Source organism: Cherax quadricarinatus, chromosome 15 (assembly GCF_038502225.1).
Source record: "Cherax quadricarinatus isolate ZL_2023a chromosome 15, ASM3850222v1, whole genome shotgun sequence".
Classification (NCBI taxonomy): Eukaryota; Metazoa; Arthropoda; class Malacostraca; order Decapoda; family Parastacidae; genus Cherax; species Cherax quadricarinatus.
Window position 1 is genome coordinate 18,032,481 of NC_091306.1, and position 19,947 is coordinate 18,052,427.

At 40.2% G+C, this 19,947-nt stretch overlaps 1 protein-coding gene across 3 annotated transcripts in view; it reads left to right on the forward strand.

Annotated features, from left to right (window-relative positions):
- Nucleotides 1-19,947, forward strand: part of LOC128692161 (uncharacterized) — a 138,036-nt gene that overhangs the window by 93,691 nt on the left and 24,398 nt on the right. For all 3 annotated transcript variants that reach the window (XM_070085187.1, XM_070085188.1, XM_070085189.1), the window contains 4 exons: nucleotides 7,104-7,230; nucleotides 7,527-7,621; nucleotides 8,201-8,368; nucleotides 18,397-18,519. In XM_070085187.1, coding sequence (XP_069941288.1) covers nucleotides 7,104-7,230; nucleotides 7,527-7,621; nucleotides 8,201-8,368; nucleotides 18,397-18,519 — 513 coding nt within the window. The remainder of the gene's footprint in view (nucleotides 1-7,103; nucleotides 7,231-7,526; nucleotides 7,622-8,200; nucleotides 8,369-18,396; nucleotides 18,520-19,947) is intronic.

Below are 19,947 nucleotides of genomic sequence, written 5' to 3' on the forward strand. Positions count from 1 at the left end.
GTACTGTGCCTTGTGGAACAGACCTTTTCATCATAGCTGCCTCAGACTTTACTCTGTTTAATATTACTTTGTGTGTAAGGGAAAAACAACATCCAACATTGGGCCCCTGCTTAGGCGGGATGGGACATACACAGATGACAGCCAAGAAATGAGTGAGATACTAAAGTCCTAATATGACTCAGTGTTCAGCGAGCCACTGCGCAGACTAAGGGTCGACAATCCAAATGAATTCTTTATGAACGAAACTCAAAATTTGGTCATCTCAAAAATAGGATGTTATTCTGACTCCACAAGACTTTGAAGAGGCAATTAATGACACGCCCATGCACTCTGCCCTAGGCCCAGACTCGTGGAACTCCGTGTTCATCAAGAATTGCAAGAAGCCCCTATAGTGTGCCTTCAGCATTTTATGGAGAGGGAGCATGGACACAGGGGTCATCCCACACACACTAAAAACAACAGACATAGCCCCACTCCACAAAGGTGGCAGTAAAGCAATTGCAAAGAACTACAGACCGATAACACTAACATCCCATATTATAAAAATCTTTGAGAGGGTTCTAAGAAGCGAGATCGCCAACCACTTAGATACCCATCAATTACACAGCCCATAGCAACACGGGCTTAGAGCAGGTCGCTACTGCCTGTCCCAACTACTGGACCACTATGACAAGGTCCTGGATGCTGTAGAGGGTAAGCAAAATACAGATGTAGTATACACAGACTTTGCAAAAGCTTTCGACAAGTGTGACCATGGTGTAATAGCACACAAAATGCGTGATAAAGGAATAACGGGAAAAGTTGGTAGATAGATCTACAACTTCCTGACAAACAGAACACAAAGAGTAATAGTAAACAGTAAAAAGCTCTGTTCCACGACGCACAGTACTCGCTCCCATTCTATTTCTCTTCCCCATTTCTGTCATAGACATATATATATGTCTATGTCATATATATATATATATATATATATATATATATATATATATATATATATATATATATATATATATATATATATATATATATATATATATATATATATATATATATGTCGTGCCGAATATGTAAAACTGGTCAATTAGCAAGAACTCATTTAAAATTAAGTCCTTTCTAAAAAAAATTCCTATACGTTTAAAGATATATTTTTTCATTAATTTTAAAGTAAAAATTTTTAATTTTCCACCAGAAGAATCTTAGAAAACTTACCTAACCTTATTATAACAAGAACAATTTGTTTTAGCCTAACCCAACTAAATATATTTTAGATTTGTTTACAATAATTTAATACTAAACAAACACAGTGAAATATATTTTTTTCGTTAGGTTCAGAATAATTTTGGGGAAATTATTGCATACACAAATTTTCGCTTGTCCTATATGGCAAGATGAACGTTGCTATTTAAGCCAAGATCGCAAGTTCTGCCTATTCGGCACGACATATATATATATATATATATATATATATATATATATATATATATATATATATATATATATATATATATATATGACATACATATAATGGATGGGGTCCACCTCTGGTGTAAATTGTGGGACCCATGGCCTCGGAGAAGTGGATAAAAAGGCTTCAAGGAAGAATATTTGGATTTCTTCCTGAAGCCGTTTGAATATTCCACTTCCCCTACCACCCTATCTTTTCATTCTTTTTTACCAATAGGTATATTTTATTACATAATATATATATATATATATATATATATATATATATATATATTATATATATATATATATATATATATATATATATATATATATATATATATATATATATATATATATATATATATATATATATATATATATAACATTACCTTACACCAGCACTAGCAATACTTTACGCCAGCACTAACACCTCATACAAACACTAACACCTCACACAAGTACTGACACTCACACCAGCACTAATAACACCTCACACCAGAACTAGCACCTCACAGTAACACCTCACACCAGCACTAGCACCTCACAGTAACGCCTCACACCAGCACTAGCAGCACCTCATGCCAACATTAACAATCCCTACTTTACCTGATCTGTGGTTTAGACACATTTATCGACCATGAGAGACCACTGGTACACGTGCAGACTTCGCTTTGATCCTGGAAGACCGCTACGGTATATGTAGGTCTTGGTCCTGGAAGACCGCTAGGATATTTGTAAGTCTTGATCCTGGAAGACCGTTAGGATATGTGTAGGTCTTGATCCTGGAAAACCGTTAGGATATGTGTAGGTCTTGATGCTGGAAGACCGCTAGGATATGCTTAGGTCTTAGTCCTGGAAGACCGCTAGGATATGTGTAGGTCTTGATCCTGGAAGACCGCTAGGATATGTGTAGGTCTTGATCCTGGAAGACCGTTAGGATATGTGTAGGTTTTGATCCTGGAAGACCGCTAGGATATGTGTAGGTGTTGGTCCTGGAAGACCGCTAGGATATGCTTAGGTCTTAGTCCTGGAAGACCGCTAGGATATGTGTAGGTCTTGACCATGGAAGACCGCTAGGATATGTGTAGGTCTTGATCCTGGAAGACCGCTAGGATATATGTAGGTCTTGGTCCTAGAAGACCGCTAGGATATGTGTAAGTCTTGATCCTGGAAGACTGCTAGGATATGCTTAGGTCTTAGTCCTGGAAGACCACTAGGATATGTGTAGGTCTTGATCCTGGAAGACCGCTAGGATATGTGTAGGACTTGATCCTGGAAGACAGCTAGGATATGTGTAGGTCTTGATCTGGATCCTAGAAGATCGCTAGGATACATGCAGACCTCGACCTTGATCCTGGAAGATACTGATACGTACAGAACTCGACCTTGATGATGGAAGACCGCTGGGATACATGCAGACCTCGACCTTGAACTTTCACTCCAAATGTTATGTTAGAATTCCTGCATGTCTGAAAACACGCTTCATTATAACTTTTAACTCTGAAATATGAGAGACAGATGACAGGGCGTTGACAGCAAATGACGATAAGCTGCGTGTGGATGGGCAGGGCTACAGGAAACACCAGTTTTTATTGTAAGTTTTCAATATTATTATAATTATAGGTGTGTATAAAGTGTTTTAATTGTAAAGTTTAACACAGTAGTAGTAGGACACAGGTATAATTTGTTTACAGATAAATTTTTTATTTTTATTTTTAATTCCTAGTTTGAATACGAGAATTTGTTTTTGAATGATATAAAGTTTGCTGATCACTTATATTGATTAATAATAATAATTATTATTAGTATTTATTAAAATTATATTTTATTGTAAAGCGCTAAACCCGTGTGGGTTACTCAACGCAAGTAGTAGTGGAGGCTCGATCCTCCAACCCTTAATCAAGGGTTGTTGCTAAATGCCTCAGTCAGGTTGAGCAACGGTGACTCTGGGGGCCCTGGATGATCGATGAGTTATACTCTTATGTTCATGCAATAATTTGGAAGATGATTTCTGTAGTTGATTGTGAACTTCGAGCGATGAAATCAATATGGCCGGGACTACACACACTTAAAGGTGTCTTCGTTATTTTTTTTTTTTTTTGACGAATGTACTTAGGTGAAGCTAGATTAGGGAGCTTTGTGTCCTCTGATACTTGACATTAGGGCCGACCGCTACTTCATCGGCTGCTTTGGTATTATCAGTCGGCCCATTAATTTCATTCGTGTAACAATATTGACGGCGACTAAGTTCAAAGACTTGTAATCTCATTATGTCAGATTTTATATAGTATCACAGTTGTTCTAGTCACTACGACAGCTGCTCTTCCCTACAGTCTACCTCGTCAGTGCTTGACGTAGTCTGCATACAACGTGTCTCAGGGCCAGTTCTTTTGGATTCATTAATTTATCGATTATTTATTATTTATATAGGAAATTTTCGTTCCTTGTATCATTTATTAACCTGCACGGGTGTCTCAAATGTTATACAAGTTTCGTTCGTTAGGTGCGCCTTAACTTTAATCATGAATTGAGTGTTATTAACTATAGGTAATTGATTTTATACATTTATAACTGTATATAAGAAGTTATTTGATATCACGCTGCTTCCCTGTACTTACCTCACACGCTTTGCATCACCGATCACCTGTCATCGGGATCAACAGATCTTATCACTCAGGCGTGTTTTAATGGTAAAGTAGTATGTACCGGATATCTGGTGACTGGCTAATCTTATTTTACGATTTTCATGGAGTCTGATAAGAACTTTTTATGAATTTCAGATCATGATTTGGCTGTATATATACCAAAGAAAACGATGGTAAGGATGGGTTTATTTTAACCTATGAATCTGAGATCAGATTCATAAAACGTTCTTATCAGACTCCATGAAAATCGTAAAATAAGATTACCAAGTTACCAGAAATCCGGGAAATACCACTTTACCATTAAGAAACACCTGAGTGATAAGACTTGTTGATCCCGATGACGGGTGGTCGGTGAGATTTGAGCCGGGCGATAATACTGTGAGGTTCCTGTAAGTCTTGTGAGTGATGACTGGCACTTACTGCTATGGCAAAATCAACGAGTGATCCCTGATGTAGTCAGCCAAGGAAACGATGGTTTTATTCTGATCTCTGGAAATAATTTTAATCTAGTAATCATTCTTATATGTAATAATCATTCTAATCATTCGGATTTGTAGTAATCATTCTAATTATTCTAATTTATGGTAATCAGCGTAATCCGCGGGTCCGTGGACATGCTATACGTACACATGGGTCAGGTATGTAACTCTGACCATTAACTGATGAGGCCAACAAAATTACCCTTTCAGTTCTCACGTTACTTTCCACAATTCCCACTACAAGAGCGTAGATAACGCGTCGCCCAAAATGTGGTTGAGGACGTTTAAAGCATGATTTAGCCAGTTACATAAATTAGCACAATATTAGGTTAGGTAAGGGTCTTAGTCACGTAATGACCCACCATTGGAGTTTCTGGTCATCTGACCGAGGCCTTCCGCTGGCTTACCGGTCCACCCCTTTAAAAATTATGGTCATAGTTATTACCATTAAGTTATATCTCTTACTAGCGTTCTATGTATAATGAGATTTTTTTCTTCACTATTTTCATCCCCGTGAACTTGGAGATTTTCGAGAATATTATTGGCGCATTTAAATTTGAGCGGGAAGGTACTATATGACACTTATGGGTTTAGCGCTACCCCATGAATATTATAATAATAGTGTAGCATGATTAAGGTTACACAGGGTTCAGCTGTCTAGTGTCGGCTTCAGTATAATTTTTTAATGGTGTCATAATGTGAAATGGTTGGATACACAAGAGCTGGTGGTGGGTGTCAATGTATTGTAGTGGATGTAATAGACTTAGGTCAGTTATAATGGGAGTGACTTAATTATGATGGGGCGGTGAGTTGTACCGCTGTGGGTGTATCGTGGTTATGTGGAGGGTGGTGCGTGTGTGTGGACATGTGGGGGAGCTCTGTGTTGCTGGATTACCTCCGATCCACACCTCACTTGCTCACCCACTTACGCTCATTCACTCCTCGTTTCCTCCCAGCCCCGCCACCACCGGAACCACGCTAAAGCTATCCCATTCATTAGCATTATTGGTTTATTCTGTACACCAAACATGAATTATTGCTTTCACCGTTCTATTTCCTCTTGTACCACACGTAGTGTCGCTGTGCCTGTGTAGCCAAAACCTCCATTGCTGGTTAGAAATGTTAACACTTATCGATTTCACATTCCGCGGATCGACAACAACCTTGATGCGCTCAGACGGACCTCGTGTCCTGTTAAGCGAGTCACGGCGCTGGTGACCAGTACCAAACACTTACGGTGTTTCATCAACAGTTTTACCTGTGGTCACGTCTGGCGCTCAGTACTAAGTGACAGCTCACCACTGTATGAGCAAACACCGCCCACGCGGTATTACGTCGGTTTGAAACAGGATCAGGATTCTGGTCACTTCACCGTCACAGTCATGCAGTGCGGTACGAATATAATGCCATTACTCATGTCCGTATTTCGTAAGATTTGTATAACTTTTTATGAAGCACAAGAAGTTGTGGAGACTATTCCTTTGCTAATTGCGTCCCGGTTTCTGTCTAATAAGAATGTTGATACCAATATACATTGAACAGTAAGAACTCCCGTCATGAAGGACAAACTGGGCCAGATAGTTAGCTGATGTCAACTTGTACTAGTGTGTATATATCACAGTCACCTTGAAGTGGCATTTGGCTGGCTCTTTTTATGTCTCCTTTCCTTCCCCTCTTCCCCCTACCTTCATGATATTATTTATGCTGCTGATTTTTATTGAGAAATTGAGTGTTTCAGATTGTACGTGCGAATGTTTTTATTGGGCAGAGCCCTTAGGGACCTTTTACTCAAATTGCTTTGTAATTTTTGCAGTCCCCATACCACTCAAGTCTTTAAAGTATTTCGTTGTAAATAATGCCATTTTTATCGTTTAGTTGTACTCACATTTTGTATCACTTCAGAGGTGTGTTTCACAAGTGTGTGCTTGTTAGTCTGCGGAATGTAACATTGATTTCTCCCTCTCATGTCTCTCGGCACCCAGAGCATGTTTTGTATGCCTTTCTTAAAGAGTTATTAGTAGATATATCTTACTGCCTTTTACTATTTAAAACCTCTATACTTTGTTTAAATGACTTGTATCTCGGTATCTCGGATGTAGCTACATCTCAGATGTATTTAAGTAGAATTACATGTAACTTTTTCATCATATAAGTGGAGTTATTTTTTTGGTAACTTGTTAAGCTAATATCCACACATACGTTAATTAGGTTGGGTATGATTGGGTAGATTATCATTAATTCCAGATTAGTATTTCTAGGAGTAGGTAATACCAGTGTAACGACAGACCGGCTAAAACGGCATTTCTGGTATTATACGTATCTTAGTTATACCTAGGAAAAAAAAATGTTACCTTTTTGACTTCCTCGTCAAAAGAGAAACCATTGCTTATTTTTCCGGCTTCTCTGATTTGTGTGATTGAGGTAATACCGGAGCCAGTGATGTCTAATTGAGGTGTTACCGGTGTTAGTGTCGTGTGACTGAGGTGACGCTGATGTTATGTTGTGTTTATGATGTTACGTTAATGTGTTGCAGCGCTACGAGGAGACAGTGGAGGTGGTCACCAAGGAGGACAGTGATGGGAACGTGACCAAGACCACCAAGACCACTACTAAGGCCCTGGACCCTTACTCAACCACTGAGATGGCCGCCGCTATTAACGGTCTGTATCACTCTCTCTCTCTCTCTCTAAGTTGATTGGGACGTCATCATAACGATTAGGCACAACTAGAAACTAGAAGGTAGCGAGTAAAAGGAATACATTTGGAAGGATTAAAGGAAAGCCAACGCAGTTCATAGATTGAGAATTAGATATGACAGCCTCCCCCAAAAAAAGATAGCGGGGAATGAGCCTCTCTGGATAATTGCAAAGATAGGCCCAACAGCTATGGCTCAGTCTCTGCAAGCACAAGTGTATAAAGAGGCGAGGCACCTAAGTTTGTGTTTTTGGTCTTGCAGACCCCAAGACATCGCGGAAAGGTCATCGTAAGTCGTCCTCTTCGTCCTCGTCACCGTCACCAGACCGAGCCAAGTCCTCTGGAGCCAGCGCCAAGGTGAGGTTGTATGGTCCCAGCACCAGCAGGGTGTCCCCTGGAGCCACCTAGCAGGGTGACAGCACATCCAGTGGGGAAGGGTGGCACGTAATAATGTGAGAAGGATATCCTGGGTGTACCGGGGTGTTGGTAGTAATGATGGTGGTGGTGACGAGGAGTTTGATGGTGGTTATGTTTGTAGTAGTGATGTGTTGCTATAAGGGTGGAAATGTATAAAAACAATCCTTAGTGTTAAACAAAGCACAGAAGGAAATAATAGAAAATGTAAATACAAGAGAAATTGTATATACATTACATTACATAGAATCACCTGTGACCTCCTCCTTTCTACCCACCAACATTTTCCTTCTTTCCACCCTCCCTTCCGTTCTACTTCCCTCATCTTTCTACCTCCAGACCCTACCTCTCTTCCACTCGCCTCACCCTCCCATCACTTCCTCTTATTCCTTTCTTATTACCTCCACTCCTTCAGTCCTCCTACCCCTTACTTCCTTCCTTCCTTCCTTCCTTTCTCCCACCTTTCCTCCCTCCCCTCGGGTTCTCCCCGCCTCACTAATCTCTCCCCCGCGCCCGCTGCAGGAGACAGGCAAGTCTAGCAAGAGCGGCTTCAGGATCAAGCTGAGGAGTGGCAAGACTGACGACGGTGACTCCAGTGACGACGACGATGACTTCGCTAAGGGAGTCCATAAGAAAGTCAATCATTACAGGAGCAAACACGGAGTCTCCAATCTCAAGCTTAATAAGGAGGTGGGTAGTGGTGGTGTAGGCGTGCCTGGTGGTGGAATGGAGTGGGCGTTGGTGTGGGAGTGGGTGGCAGAATGTGTGTGAGGGGATGTATAAATGTGGTGAAGGTTGTGGGTTTGGTTCTAGGTGGGTATGAAAAATAGGTGTGATTGATGTAAATGTATTGAGGACTGTGAGGGGAAGGGGGAATGGATGGGTAAGTGTGTGTGTATATGGATGTGGGTATGGATGTGGGTATGGATGTGGGTGTGGATGTGGATGTGGATGTGGATGTGGAGTGCACAACAGCACCAGCAGCCAGCCAATATGGAAACGCATCATGAAACAGAAAATTTAAAATTTGTTTGAGTTTCCTTTGATAAGTTTTGTTGAGTATTATATACTATACAAGACGTGAAAGGTCTTATTATTATTATTTTAAGTTATTATTCAGTTCTTCGCATTTTTATATTTGTTTTATTAATATTTGCTTACCAAAACCTTATCTTTTATTTTTTTTTTATTTTACATCTGTCACTGATATTCTGTATCTGCCTGGTGGATATGAATAATGACAAATATGAGTAATGGATGACAGTGAATGGACATATAGACTATTATAGATGATAGGTGGATGAAGAATTATGTGTGGATGACTATCTACTCATGTGATCACGTAAATGTTTAGTCTGAATGAGAAAGAATAACTAAAATGCAAACAAGGAATGATGGGAATGATAAAAGAGGGAAAAAAATATGAATACAGTACAGGAATTATGACACGAGCACAGAAAATGATGTTGATGGTTGTGGTTGAAGGGGTGTAAGTGGCGCCAGTACCCCCAAGTGTTCTCTCCCTTTAATACTGCTTCCCAAGAAGCACTGGCGCCACTTCCTTTCCCCCACAACTTCCCTCTGATTTCCATTTTCTTCGACTTTCTGGCGCCATTATTCCCCCCCCCCCCGTCACCATACAGCTACTGGCACCACTACCCCCATAGAGCTGCAAGCCACTCTCCCCCTATGCAGCTACTGGCACCACTACCCCATATAGCTACCAGTGCTACCACCTACCCCCAGTACACCCACCAGCGTTACTACCCCCATACAGCCACCAGCGCTACTACCCCCATACAGCCACCAGCGCTACTATCCCCATACAGCCACCAGCGCTACTTTCCACATACAGCCACCAGCGCTACTACCCTTTTACAGCCACCAGCGCTACTACCTCATACAGCCACCAGCGCTAATACCCCATACAGCTACCAGCGCTACTATCCTCATACAGCCACCAGCGCTACTACTCCATACAGCCACCAGCGCTACTACCCCATACAGCTACCAGCGCTACTACCCACATACAGCCACCAGCGCTACTACCCTCATACAGCTACCAGCGCTACTACCCCCATACAGCTACCAGCACTACTACCCGCATACAGCCACCAGCGCTACTACCCCCATACAGCTACCAGCTCTACTACCCCCATACAGCTACCAGCGCTACTACCCGCATACAGCCACCAGTGCTACTACCCTCATACAGCTACCAGCGCTACTACCCCCATACAGCTACCAGCTCTACTACCCCCATACAGCTACCAGCGCTACTACCCGCATACAGCCACCAGCGCTACTACCCTCATACAGCTACCAGCGCTACTACCCCCATACAGCTACCAGCGCTACTACCCCCATGCAGACACCAGCGCTACTACCCCTCCCCTACAGCCACCAGCGCTACTACCCCCATACACCCACCCGCGCTACTACCCCCATGCAGCTGCCAGTGCTACTACCCTTCATACAGCCACCAGCGCTACTACCCCCTTACAGCTACCAGTGCTACTACCCCTATACAGCTACCAGCGCTACTACCCCCATACAAGTACCAACGCGACTATCCCCATACAGCTACCAGTGCTAATACCCCCCATACAGCTACCAGCGCTACTACCCCCTCATACAGCTACCAGCGCTACTACCCCCATACAGGTACCAGCATTACAACCCCCATACAGCTACTGGCGTTATTTGCTGAAACAGAAGAGTCGAGACGGTAGTTGTCAGTATTTGTTTAGGTTACTGTATATGTGGCAGATATTTGCAATAGAGAATAAACAGTGTAAAGTGTGTGTGGAGAGAAGATAAACGCTGCAGCACCAGATCTTAGCACACAGCAGTTTACAAGAGTCTAGAATACTATAGACGTGTATGGTTGTAGCACGTTGTAGCTAAGTCTGGAAGCATTTTACGAAATAAATAAGGATTTGCTGCAATTAGGTAAGCTAATCTGTACGTGAGGATACCACTGTAAAGGCAGTTATGCCTGTGTATTGAAACGACCAAGAATGGAGTTAATATCGCAAATGGAGTGTCACATATTGGGGGTATAAATGTCAATATCAGGGCAACGTTATTTGATGCTCAAGGCAGAATCTTTTTTTTGTTTTAGTTACCCTTCTCTTTCCGTATCTAGTTTATGGAGATAATTTACTATTATTATATTGGGCTAGGAGCTAGCCTGTTATGGTGGGTAGTAGTCAGTAGGCTAAGCAAGGCTCAGGGGTGGATAACACCTCGAGCAAGTGATTTCAACAGAGGTAAAAGACACATACGTTTCGTTACGTGAGACTTATGAAGAAGTCATTCATGGCGAATTTTTTCTATAGTAAATGTGTTAATCAGTACATAGGTGTCTTACCTACAGCCTCTCAGTACCAGCGATACTAAGACCATTGTTTTTTTAACAATCGTCTTCGTCTTTCCTCCACCCAAAAGTTGGTCAACACCTACCCAGCTCTTCACTTGATGGAGTGAACTATGCCCCATTGCCACAGAGTGTAGAAATTTAGTGGAAAAAATGGAATTGCTTAAACAAATAAATGCAATTGGCTCCAGTGTAAAAAAAAAAATACTCCGTTTTTTTCGCATCCTTCCCCTCAAATGTTTCTGCCGTAGTCTACCACCTAGTTCACATAAAGGGTCGCTCCACAATGGCTAATAATGCCTTTATGACTGTGTCACTCACAGAATAATTGACGGTGTCCAGTAACCTAGCCTATCTTCCCTATCCAGGTAACCTCCGGGCGAAATTTGAAATCCGCTTGTGAGACACCAGAAGACTACACTAGTGTTAAAGAAGTGTGTGTGCGTTAGTTATCATTTGTTAAAGGCACTTGTTGGTAAGACACTTGGCGTGTGTGTGTTTGTCTCCCGACCTACTTCCAGAGCGTTGGCCTTGCTACCTACTGATATATTAATGGCGCTCGATATAGATTTCGTTGTGTTGCACACTGATAGTGGCTTCTAGCACCAACATAACGTTATGTTCATTCACAGTGATACGTTATTGGAACCATTGTCTCTGGTACCAGAAGAAGACCACTACTGATATCCAATTTATATTCGTGGGGAAGCCCTAAACCCACAGAAGTCACACACCGCCTGGGAAATGGAAATCAATCAGGTTCAATCCGGGGAAGGGAAGGGGAGCTCCAGTTCTACGAATCACGAGCTCTTGAACAAGTTCAAGACGTCCTCATGTTGAAGGGTGCGGTACTCTCTTATTGCAATAATAAAGCAAGCGCTGTATGCCTTACAGGTTTAGAGCTGTCCGTGGCATGGTAATTACTCTTCCCCTCCATAATGAGAAACCCCAGTTCGATCCTCAACCCGGCGGGGGTCAACCAATTGCTGAGTGAGCTCTGCATTCCTTGTTAAATTTAACCTTAGCCTTTGATAAAACAGGTTAAATTTAATTTTAAACTTGACCAAAACAGGGTAAATTTAACCTTACCCTTAACAAAACAGGTTTAATTTAACCTTACCCTTGACAAAACAGGTTTAATTTAACCTTACCCTTGACAAAACAAGCTTAATTTAACCTTACCCTTGACAAAACAAGTTTAATTTAACCTTACCCTTGACAAAATAGGTTAGATTTAATCAGCCTTGACAGAAAAAGGTTAAATTTACTATCTATTGGCAAAGCTATTCATATTAGTGTTTGAACTGCGTGATAACAGTTTAGTTTCACTTCGCCTTCAAACAAGCAATGATTTAAACTCCGGTAGTCATGCAAATATTTAATTCGGTCTCAGTTTTGACAAACATTTGTTACGTTTAGCATTAACCATGACAAGCAAGTGACAACCTTTATTCTTTTTTTTTTTAAATGAGCGCAACCTTGACAAAAATGATTAGATTAAAATGCATAAACTTGGAAGTTATACATATATTAAAAGTTATGGTCCTCCCCTACCATTCACAAACACATTCTCTCTCTCTCTCTCTCTCTCTCTCTCTCTCTCTCTCTCTCTCTCTCTCTCTCTCTCTCTCTCTCTCTCTCTCTCTCTCTCTCTCTCTCTCTCTCTCTCTCTCTCTCTCTCTCTCTCTCTCTCTCTCTCTCTCTCTCTCTCTCTCTCTCTCTCTCTCTCTCTCTCTCTCTCTCTCTCTCTCTCCCACTCCCCCTCTCTCTCTCTGATATTATATATATATATATATATATATATATATATATATATATATATATATATATATATATATATATATATATATATATATATATATATATATATATATATTATATATATATACACATACATTCAGAATTTCACCATGAGGTGAAAATATATGAAACTGTATTGCCTGATCTTGAGTGATGTGATCATGAGGGTAACACCTGACGTTAAGTGTTCTGACCCTGGAAAGTTTGAGATCCATTGGTCTCAGCGCTTACTCTATTGTCCAGCCTTTTGTGACGATGATTGTTGACTGAGCGGTAAGCAGTTGGTCACAATGAAGTTATATGTCAGCATACACCACTGCTTGTGTTTCCTCCTGGAATACTTTTGTGTTTAAACACAATACTTGTTTATACATCTTCCAGTTTCTCTCACAAATATTTTTTTTTTTCTGGACATTGCTTTCCAGGCAGGAAGAACACATTAACGTCAACGTTATCATTAGGTTTACTTTTGACAATGTTGATAGCGTTATTGTGTCCGTATGCTACACAAATCTTTGATTTCTTTCAGCTTTTTATTGTAAGGCAACATTAAACATTTAATGAAGTCTTTAGATGTAAGACTGGGAGTTAATTTAGCGCTCTGAAAATATCACGTATTTTAGATAATTCATAATCTATATAATTTGGCTCACACACACACACACACACACACACACACACACACACACACACACAAGAAACTGTTAAGACCATAGACAGTATTACTGATTTTTTTTAACTTGACATGAGAAGTAGTGTATGAGCTCAAGTGTCTTATATTTACTGTTTTCTTAACATTTATATCAACTACGTTGATAACAACAAGAAAATGGAGTTAACCTTCGGTTTCCAATTCATATTTGAATTTGATGGAAGGATGTCAGGCGTTTAATTTATCCGAAGTGACAGAATGTTGCCCTTCTGGCCACACTGGGTTAATGTTATCTATATACCTCAGCCAGGTTGATCCCTGGCGTAATACTTTTACCAATAGTTTGGTCTCGAAGTATATAAATAAACCGGTCATAAATGAGCTGAGAAGATTACTCACTGCAAGACCATAGGTCTGCCTGCCTAGTATTGTTAACTGAATATATCAGTTACACAGTCTTGACAATAAATGGATTAGTTTGCTTTCTAGTACTCGTAGCTTTATTCTAGATTAAGATTCGGCTAAATTCTTCTAAGACAGTTCATAGATTTCTCGATGGGAAACTAAAGAGAAAATTAATGGCAAGACTAGCAAGTATCTCAAGTGGCAAATCTAACTGTTTTGATGAATTTTAGGCTGTTATTTATATGGGAAGTAGAAAAACGGTCGGCGGCAAGAGGAAGGTGTTTGGCCAACCAATTCTGACAATTTATAGGTCACATAATTGACAATGTACTTATAAGCGCAACTAGTGAGTATGTATCTCTTTTTTTTATTGGTAAATTATACATGTACGGAAGAGACTTATTCAGGCATAGTTATGGTTTTGTTAGGGGTAATCTTGTAAGTCCAATCTCGACCAATTTATTTATGGAATACCAAATTAATACCATAGGTATTAATTAAATCCGAACCAAATGTGTTTGTAGTATGTAGATGACATTATCTCAAGTGTGACTTGAATGAAAGAAAAATGTATTGGGGAAGAATGAATGAGGGAACTGGAGGTTAAAACTGAATGAAGGAACCTGGGGGGAAGAATGAATGAGGGAATAACCTGATTGTAAGTGAATAAAAGAACAATTAGGGAAGAATGAATGAGTTACCAGGAAAGAATGAACGAGGATAAGTGATGAATGAATAAAAAATAATGAAAGTCAAATGGACAGCGTAAAGAATGACGCTTTTTTTTTTTGTCAATGTTTTCCTGCACCTTGAGCCACAACATGACCTTGCTAGTCCACTTTATAAACATCTGCCCTAAGCACAATACTTTCTTAATTAACAAGTTTGGTGAGAGCCAAATACGTGCCAGGATTAATTAAGATATGATGATAGGGGAGTGGTAGCTCCTGTGTATGTATGATTTAATGTGTATACACTGTTATTAGTGTGTGTGTGAGAGTCACTGTTTATGCTGCTTCCTGATCTCTTCTGTATATTAAAAATAACTACATTTACCATGATGTTATTAACTTGTTCTACTCTCTCTGAGTTGGAGCACTCACAAATTATTTCTATATTGTTCCACTTCTCTGTAGTTACACTTCGGAGGTGAGACGTGCCCCTGCAGTCCGCTCTAGTATTATTAATTGGATTTGATCTTATTTTTTTCCAGGATGCAACCAGTTGCTCTTTTTTTTGTGTGTGTACTCACCTGTTTGTGGTTGCAGGGGTCGAGGCATAGCTCCTGTTTCTTTGTGTGTGTGTGTGTGTGTGTGTGTGTGTGTGTGTGTGTGTGTGTGTGTGTGTGTGTGTGTGTGTGTGTGTGTGTATGCGTGTGTGTGTGTGTGTGTATGTGTGTGTGTGTGTGTGTGTGTGTGTGTGTGTGTGTGTGTGTTTGTGTGTGTGTGTGTGTGTGTATGTGTCTGTGTCTGTGTGTCTGTGTTAAAAATCCTCACTGAAAATATTAAACAGAAGTATCTAAGCGATTTCATAAACTTACACAAACATCTTCAGAGGAACTAGAAAGAAAAATACGGGAAGCACATTTTGTAGGCTCCTAAGAGAACCGACATCCTTCATGTTTTAAGTTTAAATGTAGAAATGCATGCACAAAGGAACACGTAATATTCGGAATTTAAATTGTCTTACATTACTGTCGGTGCACGTAGCACTACGAGTCAGGTCGTTACATGAGCAAACAGTAGGACTCGTGCAGTGTTCCTTCACTTCACAGCTTGGACCAGTAGACCTACTGGAGTCATCTCACCTAGGAACCTACAAAATGTTTCCACTGATTCTTCTTTCTAGCTCCTCTGAAGATGTGTAAACCCATGAAATAACGCAGTTATTTCTGTTTATTGTTTTTAACTATATATATATATATATATATATATATATATATATATATATATATATATATATATATATATATATATATATATATATATATATATATATATATATATATATAATTTATTATGTAAATGTAATTCTTTTTGTGTGTGTCATTGAAATATTTGGCTGGAGGAATAAACTATGTTGTTACGTGACGATGAACTGAAACTACATCTTTCTGCTCAGGTGTTCGTGGTGATGCTGCTGGTGAGGCTACTCTCTACATGTATATACTGCACTGTTATAACACTACGCTTCTACCTAATGTTTCGCCGCAGTAACAACCAGAACATTCTGGTTGTTTACCGAGCTAATACTTGTAAAATACATGTAATTTTAAATAACCGTCGGTTTTATGACCCGTATATGATGGCTTGAAATCTAATACGGTTTTAGTGGTACGTCTGTCGGCTAGTTCTTAGAGTATAATAAGTATATAATACAAAAACTCGTCATTGTGTGACAAAAACCACTCTTTAAAAACCCACCCAAAGTGGTCAGGCCACTTAACCTTTCTTCCTTCTCTCTTCCTGTCAACCCTCAACTTTTTTTTTGATGCTCTGTCCTACCCCAGTCCTTCCCATCCCCATTTTTGCCATCCCTCTTATGGCCTGAGAAGAAAGTTATATTTACCATGTCAGGATAAATAATTATGTTAAAATTTACGAACTCATTTCTTGTAAAGATTTTTGTGTACATTTCATAGTTTTTTTTTTTTATGGGAGGCAGGAGGGTCCCTGGGGTGTGAGGCCGTGAACACCCCTCGCAAATATAAAATAATGGCGGGTAATTTAGAAATTGCGGGTATATTGCGATTTATCATACGAATATGAATTAGCTTATGCATTGAATATATGGAATTACTTTGGATGTACGTATTGAGTGGTAGTACAGGGGGCTGGAGGCCTAGGTTACCCTGAGAGGGCAGGATAGAGTGTGCACTTGGCCGTGACCTGGTTAATGTGGTGAGTGACCTCGATGCTGGGGGTCTTCAGTACGCCACACCGGTAATTACTGCTAACGTTCCGTGATTCCTGTTTATGCTGCTTCAATTAAGCAGGGAGAGTATTAATAATTCACTGGAGGTGGTAGGCGACCTTCACCTACTTAGACATACATGTAGTGTCTCCTGGTGTTGCTCTGTTGTCTGGGTGATCAACTCCGCCATATTTGGCACCGCTTGCCACAAACTTACATGGTTTATCTTGACGTTTATAATATTTTTCCTGGGTATTAACGCTTGGAAAATGGTTGTTTACTCTATTGTAGGGCAGCATATAATATTGTCACACGATATGCATGTGTAGCTGAATGTTAGTATAACAATAAGTCAAACCTATTTGCGTTTGTATGTAATTATTTAACTTGTGAAGACCGTGGCGCGTCGTACAGGTATGCTGTGAAGATGACACATTAGTGTGGGTCATCAATAGATGATTGACATGAGTGAGCATTTTGGCTTGGACCGCAGTTCCAGTAGTCATCGTCTCCCCTCTCTCTTCCTTAGAAACATTATCCGGTAATGAACTGACCGAGACTGGAATCTTATTCCATGTATACATATAAAACACCACAAATACGTATTAGTTACAGGGGTGTAATACACTTGCAGCACATCAAATATTCTGAAATTACAAGAAAACATTTGTTGCTGCATCAGTTCACATACGTACAGTGTGATAATGTTATAATCACATAATTGGTTGCTACACTTACACATTAAATTTGTGCAATGCAAATTAAATTACTTATAATTTGCGGTTTACTAATGGTTTCTGGTAGTGACAAAGTAACCAGGAAGGCGCGGTGTCATCTCTGGACGACAGTTGGATGGAAGACACTGCTGTCACTGTAACATTATGTTAACATGTAACACAGCCAACAGAGGTGTATGGTGTTAACGTGGCAGTATAGATTAAGTGTCACTGTAGCTGGTAACAAGTGGGGGTTAACCATACTAACATACTAACGATGGATTATTCTTCCTCCTCCTCCTCCATCCCTGTACTTTATCCTCCCTTTTCTGTGCTTTATCTAATTGGTCCGCTGCATTCTTGCTCATTTTCACTTTTTTAAATGTTCATCTTCAATGTTGTGACTTTGTTCAATATTGCTCTTAAATTTACTTTGACAAATATTATTTATCTTTTTGCTTTACTTTTGAAATCTGTTGTCAATATACTTCATATTTTCTTTTTAATCTTCACGTACTTGGTGCCCAATCTTTTCTGACTCTCGTTCCATTATTTTTGTCGCTGCTGTGCGTCTGCTTATTTGTCCAACCTTCCCTTCCTCTTCCTCTTCCTCATCCTCCTCACATTCCACCTCCTCCTCCTCGCTGCTTCATGGACACTCGCCCGTACGTCCTGTGATCACCCTCGCAACACCTGCTGTGTCTTCCCTTCCCTCTATATGACCATCGTGGGTTTCTGTGGTCTGTTCTACTGAGACCACCTTCGCCTACTGTGACTGCCTCTGTGGCCATCCCCACCCTACTGTGGTTTCCTCCTCACCTTCTCTGGCCGCCTCCTTCACCCCCTCCTGCAGATGAACAAGTACGCTAAAGAATGGGCCAAGAAGATGGCAGCCGACGACGCTTTGTCTCACCGCCCAGACAGCAAGTACGGCGAGAACGTCTTCTGTCTCAGCTCTAACACTAAGGATTTTAAGGCGAGTCATGTCACTCTTACTACACTGATTAGTCCCTAGATATTGTCTCTTGCATAAATGTTTGACAAATGAAGATATGCATAATTGCACTGCATAACTATGGACTTTCTGCGTTAACAGCTAAATGTCACCCATCTATTTAAATATTGTATCACGCTGAAATAAAATATTATTATTATTATAATTAGTAATATTTTGAACAAGTGTAGTGCCTGCACACTGAAGGATGAGCAGGGAGATAATGGTTCGGTGGATAATTTGGATCGTGATATCTGCACAATTTTTGAAAAAAAAAATTAGGTAACTAGTGATGTCGAATGCATTATTTGAAGTCCTTATTTTGTTTAAATACATCGGGCGTCCCTCACTAAGAAAGGGTATTTCAAAGAAAAAAAAACGCATTCACCATCACTCGTTTCTTTGTCTGCTTTCCAGAATGCACAGACATCACTACCCAAATAACCCACTGAACCACAACATCCCTCACTCATCCTTCAGAAAGTGCAGGCACTATACTTGTGCGTTATGCAGACCAAGCATTAGCTAGACGATACCATCACACATCAAATATTTCAGATGGGACTCTTATTTATTATTATTATTTATTATTATTATTTGCTGTCGAATGGAGAGGTTGATCATGGTAAGAGGTTGCTGAGTTTGGTAGAAAGGAATGGGGAAGATAAGATAGGACAAAACGAGAAATGATAAACCAGAAAATCACCGGCAGACAAAATTCTATCCTTTTTCTTGATAGTGGATTCAGTACTTAAGTTGTACAAGAATGGTATACAAGAATGGTATACAATTAAGTTGCATGAACGCTGGGAATTCGACAAGTGTCAACAAGGTGACCGTCCACAGCAGATGCGTTGGAGATGTAGAAACTAAAACCTTTTAAACAAAAAATGCGGGAGTGGAAAGTGTTCGAAACTGATTAAATAATTAATGGACAGTACAATGTAAAACGACACGTTCACTTAAAATTAAACACAAGAGGCGTTATTATGCTCCTGAGTTAAAAGATAAGACAGTAAGTGTTATTTAGGTGTATTAGGAAGTTATTACTGTAAGATCTGTCAAGGGAAAAGACAAGGGAAGGAGAACATTGTTCATCTTGTTATTATGAGAAACGGTAGAACAGGAATGTCTGGTAAACTTTGTACTCGAACAAGTTCGTTGTCTGAAATGCAGAAAGTTTAGCCTAAGTCAGTGTGGAGCAGTGCCGCGTGCCTCGTTGTGCTCCGGGTTTTCTCGTGTTTACACGGTCGCTCTTACGTGCTAGAACTTTAATTTGTGCCATCAATCCTATACGATACATCCCTCTAGCGCCTGGAACCAATCTTGGGCGGAAAACATTATATACTGAGTCAAAAAAGGAGAATTAGTGTGCACTACCTAGCAGAGTTTACTGCCAGAGGGGAATCA